Consider the following 6,874-nt stretch of genomic DNA (forward strand, 5'->3'; position numbering starts at 1 on the left):
TAAAGACTTGGGTTCTGACGTTGCCTCAGCCGTATGCCGGCAGGCAAGTCCTTCAACTCCCGTGAGTCCTAGTTTCTCAATCTGTAAAATGGGATCGATGATAACACCTGTCAACTTTGTCGAGCTCGCAGAAACTGTGGAGAGCCTCAAATGAGGTTAACTGTCAAAGTGCTTTGTAAAGAACTGTCCCATGGCCAGGGGTTGAGGTAGGCTTTTGATTTTCCCCCTGGAGTGATAGGCAGCTCCTGGTCAGTGTAACCCAGGTAGCAGGGGGCACAGTCACTGACACTCAATATAAATTTGTAAGGGGATTGATTGGCTCCCCTCCCCCCAAAACACTGTCCCCACGGTAATTAACTCTTGTTCTCCCTATGCTCTCCTAGCCAATGCAGTGTTTCTGCAGGATTGCTTTGTGAAGAAAGGGGTTTTCACTGTGAAGGGTGTCTAGCTGGATGGGCTCCAAGTGGCCCCAGCGGCCTGTCATCCCGACTGATGAGGCCATGGGCTGGTGCATGCCAGCGCTGTCCACTCAGAGGGGGAAGGGTCCGTCTCAGGGAGCCAGTGCAGCTGGCAGAGTCCAGGTCTGTGGGCACCGCGGGGACAAAGCGGCTCTGAGCTGCCTCTCAATGGGTGCCTGTGTTCTGGGAATGGGGGCGGGGTGCTCTCAGCCTCTTTTCCCTCTTCTCCTGCCCCCCTTCCCCGCAGGACGTCCTGGGCTGGACACTGGGGCAGAGGAGGTCCTGCCCCTCTAGGGTTGGCCCATGTGCCTGGGTACTCGGAGATGGCACCAGGATCGGGGCTTCTGGGGTCCGGGATACTGATTGGGCCCAGGCGAGGGGCGGGCCCAGGGCACGGAGAGGCCTCCCTGGCCGCAGTGTCCAGCGGCCCGCTGTGGCCACGGTGGCCCTGGCGGGAGGAGCCACCTTGGAGCCGGGGGCGGGGCGCAGGGCAGTACCGGGCTGGGTGAGGGGCGCCCCGCTCCTGTGCCCGGGCCGGGTGGGCGTCGCCGGTGGGTGGCCCCCTGGGCCGGGCGCGGAGCGTGGGGGGGCGGTGGGGGGGGCAGGGTTACCGCGGCCCGGGCCTTAGTCCCGCCCTCGCAGGAGGCGGGAGAGGAAACCGAGCCTGGCGGCGGGTTGGGCCCCGCAGCAGCTCCCGCCGGCCGGCTTCGTCCTGCGCTCCCTGCTCCCGGCGGCCGGGCCCGGCCGCGCCCAACCCCCGCCATGCGGCCCCCGGGGCTCTGCGGGGCCGCGCCGCTGGCCGCGGCCGCCCTCCTGGTGCTGGGGGCGCCCCTGGGTAAGGGGGTGCGCCGCGGGGTGGGCGCGGGGCTCCCCTGGGTGCTGCCGGTGCGCAGGGAGCGGGAGGAGACACGGCCGGGAGGCTGGGCCACGGGCCGCTGACTGACCCGGAGCGCGGGGTCAGCTCCGTCGAGAGGCCGCCGGGGCTCAGGGGCGGAGCGCCTCAGGGTGGCGACCAGGGGCAGCCCCCGCGTCCCGGGAGCCGGCGGGCTGGGAGCCTCGGGGAGCGGGGTAAGGGCGGACGGAAAGCTGGCCTGGTGGCCATGTCCCCCCTACCCCCGACCTGCCCGCAGCGCTGGCCGGCGAGGACTGCCTGTGGTACCTGGACCGGAATGGCTCCTGGCATCCAGGCTTTAACTGCGAGTTCACCTTCTGCTGCGGGACCTGCTACCATCGGTACTGCTGCAGAGACCTGACCTTGCTCATCACCGAGAGGCAGCAGAAGCACTGCCTGGCCTTCAGGTGGGCTCGCGTCCCCTCCATCCTCCTCTCAGGAGGCCCGCCTGGGCCTCCCCTGCTCCTCCCGACCGCCTCCTGCCCCTCTCCATGTCCACCTCCACAGCCTCAGCCCAAGCCCAGGACTCGGCTTGGGGACAAAGCTGGATGTTAGTGCTGGGGCCTGGGAGGTCCAGGAAAGGCGCATTAGCAACCCTCTCGGGCTTGGTGGAGAGTGTGTGCAGGGTCAAAACCCAGACCGGGGTGCGGCTTTGTGGAAGAAGCCCTGGCAAGAAGGCAGGAGTCTTGGGTTTGATTCCCAGGTCCAGTTCTCAGGCGTGTGCTCTTGGGGAAGACTCATCCTCTCATGGGTCATTATTTCCTCTTCATAAAATGAGGGGGTTGCCAAAATTAGTGGTTTTCAAACTTCTTTTTGAAGGGGACTGCTAATATACAAAAGGCGTAAGGAGATTGTGATGGGGAGGGGGGGGTTAAAAAAAAAAAGGGCTCTAGATTATTTCTAAGGTGCCTTTCAATGCTAACATGTTCCAAGCCTAACCAATTGAGTTGTAGATGCAGGAGTGAGGAAGTGGGGTGCACACTACAACTCCCGGCATCCCTCACACTAGCCAGCCAGGCAGCATGGCCTTCTGGGAAATGGAGGTCCCCTAAGATCTCCTCCACAGGGACTGGGCAGAGCCCCTCAAGGAACCCCAAATCTCAGCTTGCTGTGGCCCCCTGCTGGCCAGGAGTTGGAGCACAGTTTTATGGCACCATAATGAGGACTCCCTCCTATGAGTGTTGGAAGGTGAGGGGACCTGTTCTTTGTCTAAAGTCCCAAGACCATAGCAGGCATCGCCTCCGCCGTGATCCTCTTTGTGGCTGTGGTTGCCACCACCATCTGCTGCTTCCTCTGTTCCTGCTGCTACCTGTACCGCCGGCGCCAGCATCTGCAGAGCCCATTTGAAGGTATGTGCACGGTTGGGCGCGACGAACCTGGGATAGGCCGAGCTGAGCTGAACCCCACGACGGGCCCCGGAGAGTTCAAGGATGTGTGAATTGCACAGTAGGGCGTGCTTCTGCAGACACATACCGGCCAGCATGTAACCCCGGAAATAACGTTCCAGGGCCGTGTATGCGAACATCGGACTGCGTGTACACGTACCTGCATGCGTGTGAATGTTGAGATGTGCACGGCATGCCATCTGCCGGCAGTGGTGTGTGTGCAGTGGGCACCTGCATGCACATGACTCTCGGAAAGCGCAGGAGGTGGGGTCTATGGTGGTGAGCACTAACTGGGTGTGCTCCAGTGTACAATGGAATGTGTGCCTGAGTGCCGGCACATGACTGCGGGTCCGCCCAAACCCGATGGACACGGGACGCGTGACCCTGCATGGGGGAATCAGTGTGGGGGGAAGGGGCTGGGGGAGGGACCCCTCCCCCCTTTGGTGGCAGCTCTGCTAGATTACAAGATACCAGCCCCGGGAGCTGCCCCCCTCCTTGCCTAAGTGGGACATTCCCCGGGCTGTGTTCTCTGGCTTGTGAGGCCTCTGAACCTGCCGAGGGGTGCAGACCTGCTAAACACACACTGACCCGCTGGGACCACGTGCACGGCTCCCTGTTCAACTCTGCCAAGCAAGGTCTGGGAGGCAAAGGCAGCAGGTGGCCAGCCCGGAACCTGACAACACAGAGAGCAGGGGCCCAGTGGTGCCTACCTCGGTTTCTTGGGCAGGAGAAGGAGGCTTCCTCCTGTGCAGGTGGAGCTCTGAATGCTGATCCTTGTCCCCCACCTAGGCCAGGAGATTCCAATGACAGGCATCCCAGTGCAGCCAGTGTACCCATACCCCCAGGACCCCAAAGCTGGCCCTGCACCCCCACAGCCTGGCTACATGTACCCTCCTAGCGGTCCTCCCCAGTATCCACTCTACCCGGCTGGGCCCCCTATCTACAACCCTGCAGGTAAGTGAGCAGTCTGGAGCCACTTGCTCCTGCCTGCCCCCTGCCCCTGTGCTGGGACCTCCCCTGCCCCTGTCTCCCCCTGAGTCCCTCTTCCAGACTTCTACCTCAGCTGGAAACATCCAGGCTACCTCTTCTGCATGGATCCTTCATGCCTCTGGGATTGGGGGTCATTTCACATCCTCCTGTGCCACCCTGACCCTCACCCTGTCTCCTTGGCTTTCAGCTCCTCCCCCCTATATGCCACCACAGCCCTCCTACCCAGGAGCCTGAGGAACCAGCTGTGTCTCTGCTGCCCCTTCAGTGATGCCCCTCTCCTGTATCTGCATCTGGCCCTGGGGGTGGGCAGGGGTCCTCTATTCACCAGGCCCCAGAAAAAGCCAAACCCTGGGTCCTACTGGTGATGGAGCCCCAGGGAAGTAGACCAGGAGCTGAGCTGGAACTTGGCCATGAACAAGGGGTGGGTGGGGAGGGCTTAGAATCGGGGGACTCTTTTTACCTGGGGCAAGAGAAGGACATGGAAGCCTGGGTCAAAGCCCCCGCTTTCTCAGAGTCCTTCTACTCTCAAGATCCCAGCCAGGAAGGCTGGGACCCGTCCTGTTTGCTCACTGTGGGCTGGGGCAGGGTGGGGAGTGGGCTCCATCAGCAGTGGGCAGAAGCCCTGCCCCTGGCTGCCCCACTGGCCCGGACTCCAACATGCTGGATTAAAGCTGTAAAGCTGTAACTCATGTCGGTTGCCTCATTGGGTCCCTGCACACCTTCCAGGAGCTCTGCCTTCAGCTGGGCCCTGAGTGCTGCCGGTACCACATCCTTCGAGCAGGAAGGGCAGGTGCCAGGGCTGGAGCCCAGCACCACCCTTACCCCCCCTTGCACAAGCAGAACCACCCAGGCTAAGGGCTCCTTGAGCTGGTTCCCAAGCCAGTGAGATGGATCTGGCCACAACGGGCAAGAGGGTGCCCATTTGCATTACAGAGATTCCCCACTAGGGGTCAGGAGCCTGTGACATAGGGCACTGCAAATTGTACAAAGGCAGCTCCCCCCTTTCCAGCACACTTAGCTTCACACGTGGGTCCTGCCACTGGCTGACCTTGGGTGTGTCTCTGAAGGTCTCCAAGTCCCAGTTTTCTCAGCGATACGATGGGGATAATGCCTCAGGGCTGTCATGAGGGTAAAATATGTACATGAAACTGTGACCTCCGTCCTTCCTCATCAGAGAGGTTCTAGCACTAGAAGCCAAGTGGAGAGGCTGGGCCACCCAAGAGGCTGGTGCTAGGTGCTTCTGTCAGCTGCCTTGGATCGTCAGGGGACCCTAAGACATCACGTCCCCCACTGAGCCAGGCAGCTGCCCCCACCCTTGGAGATGCGTGTGCATCTAGCTAGACCCTATCCCTTGCCTTGTTCCCTGAGGACCCGGTCCTTGTGATCGCAGGACTTGTCTGGTGACAGATCCAGGAAAGGAAATTTTATAGTTTTTAATTCAAGTGGGAAAAGTGCCAGCTCAGCTTGGCAACAGCACCACCAACCAAGCGTCTCCTTTCCCCAACACCCATATGCTCAACGCCTCCTTCCCTCACCCTCCAAGGTCCTCCAGCCCTGCAGCCTTGTCTTCCAGCTAGGTCCTGCATATGGCCATTGTGCTAACCATGCCCTCTGGTGCCCTCAGGAAGGCTCTTGTCACCCAGGCTGGAGGTGGGGAGCTCCTGGGTCAGCATCAGAAACAACTATGGAGAGAGGTCTGTCCGTGGATTTACAGTCTCCTCCCTTCCTGGTGAAATCTTCAGGGGGTCCAAGAGTCTGCCCCAGGAACTGACTGAGACAGAAAGAGAAAGCTAATGCTGGTGGGGACAGAGCTAGGGCTACAGCTGCAAATCTACCCTCTCTCTGAGGATGGGGAAAAAGGTGGGAGCTGGGGTTACAGAGTATCCTGGCTTCCAGTCTGCAAATTCTGCCTTCTGCAAATTCACACTTTAGGAGAGAGGGTCATCAAGGTTTAGAACCCAATCTCCTTTCCCTCTCTCCCTCTCTCCCCCTCCCCACCCCCCTTCCTCCTGAAGCTGAGAGGTGGAGGAGATTGGCAGGACAAGGTTTCTGAGTTTCCCTAAGAAAAGAGGTGTAAATGAATGCACAGCCATGCCAGTCAGAATTAATTATCCTTAAGTCCACAATCTGGGGCCAATTAAAACTTGCTTTGTCGTCTGGGATGGAAGGCAGTTTCATCCCAGTCATAGCTGCCTCCCAGAAGGGTAGAATCTCCCCTCCCCAACATTTCCAGTCAATTAACTGCAAAGCACTGAGAATTCTAAGGAAAAGGGGGAAACTATGGCAGAATGGGGCTTTCACATGCCCCGAGCAGAGAGGAGGCCCCTCTCACATTCTCTAGTTCTGTAAATAGGGAACCCTCTGGAATCTCTCCCCAAGCTCTACATGTATGACCCCATCTCATCTGCTCATTCCCAGGGACATGGGGCCAGCAGGAGCACAGAGCTGTAGCTGTCCCTCCTATCACCTTGTTCAGCAGCCAGCACCCCTGGAAACCAGGCAGGCACCCTACAAGGGGAGCAAGATACAGGGCAGGAGGAGCAGTGACCCTCCATGATTGGGGTCTCCAACGGTGTAAATGGGGTCCTGCTGGGCTGTGAGGGCACACTGAGGACCCTAAGGGGGGAGGTCTGGGAGGCACAGATGGAGGAGTGCTCTACACACAAGCAAGGGCACCTCTTGGCCACCTGTTCAGGCAGGGGAGAGGGGTGGCTGCGCTCAAAGGGGGAAGGCAGCGGTTCAGATGCAGGGAGAGAGCTAGGGCAGAGGGGAATGGGAATACAATGGGGGCCTGAGGAAGGAAAGGTTAGCAAGAAAGGGGAGCACTGCTGGGGGGGAGAGGTATAGAATGGGGGCAGCTGGAAAACGGACACCTCAGGCAAGGAGTGAGGAAGGGTAGGTGTGATAAAGGAAGAGGAGGATGCACAGGGCGGGGACGAGGACGGGGGCTGGATGTGTGTGGGGGCGTGGGGGGGGGGGAGGGGGGGACTCACCAGGCCTGGACTCCAGGCCAGCAGCCTGCCCCCCTCACCACAGATGGCGCAAGCCCTAGCTGGGCCTCAGGCCTTGAGGCCAGGCCGTGGAGGAGTGGGGAGCTGCAGGTGGGCCCGGTGGGGTAGGCAACACATGACACTCCAGGCTTGGCGAGC

The 6,874-nt window shown here is 60.3% G+C and overlaps 1 protein-coding gene across 1 annotated transcript; it reads left to right on the forward strand.

Annotated features, from left to right (window-relative positions):
* The first annotated feature begins 1,008 nt into the window (after positions 1-1,008).
* On the forward strand, positions 1,009-4,414 carry SHISA4 (shisa family member 4). Its single transcript, XM_043568742.1, has 5 exons — positions 1,009-1,293; positions 1,589-1,757; positions 2,566-2,699; positions 3,525-3,689; positions 3,913-4,414. Exons 1-5 carry the CDS (start codon positions 1,221-1,223, stop codon positions 3,957-3,959), a joined length of 588 nt encoding a protein of 195 aa, XP_043424677.1. The 5' UTR covers positions 1,009-1,220; the 3' UTR covers positions 3,960-4,414.
* Positions 4,415-6,874: the final 2,460 nt, after the last annotated feature.

This window comes from Prionailurus bengalensis, chromosome E4, assembly GCF_016509475.1.
Source record: "Prionailurus bengalensis isolate Pbe53 chromosome E4, Fcat_Pben_1.1_paternal_pri, whole genome shotgun sequence".
Taxonomy (NCBI): Eukaryota; Metazoa; Chordata; class Mammalia; order Carnivora; family Felidae; genus Prionailurus; species Prionailurus bengalensis.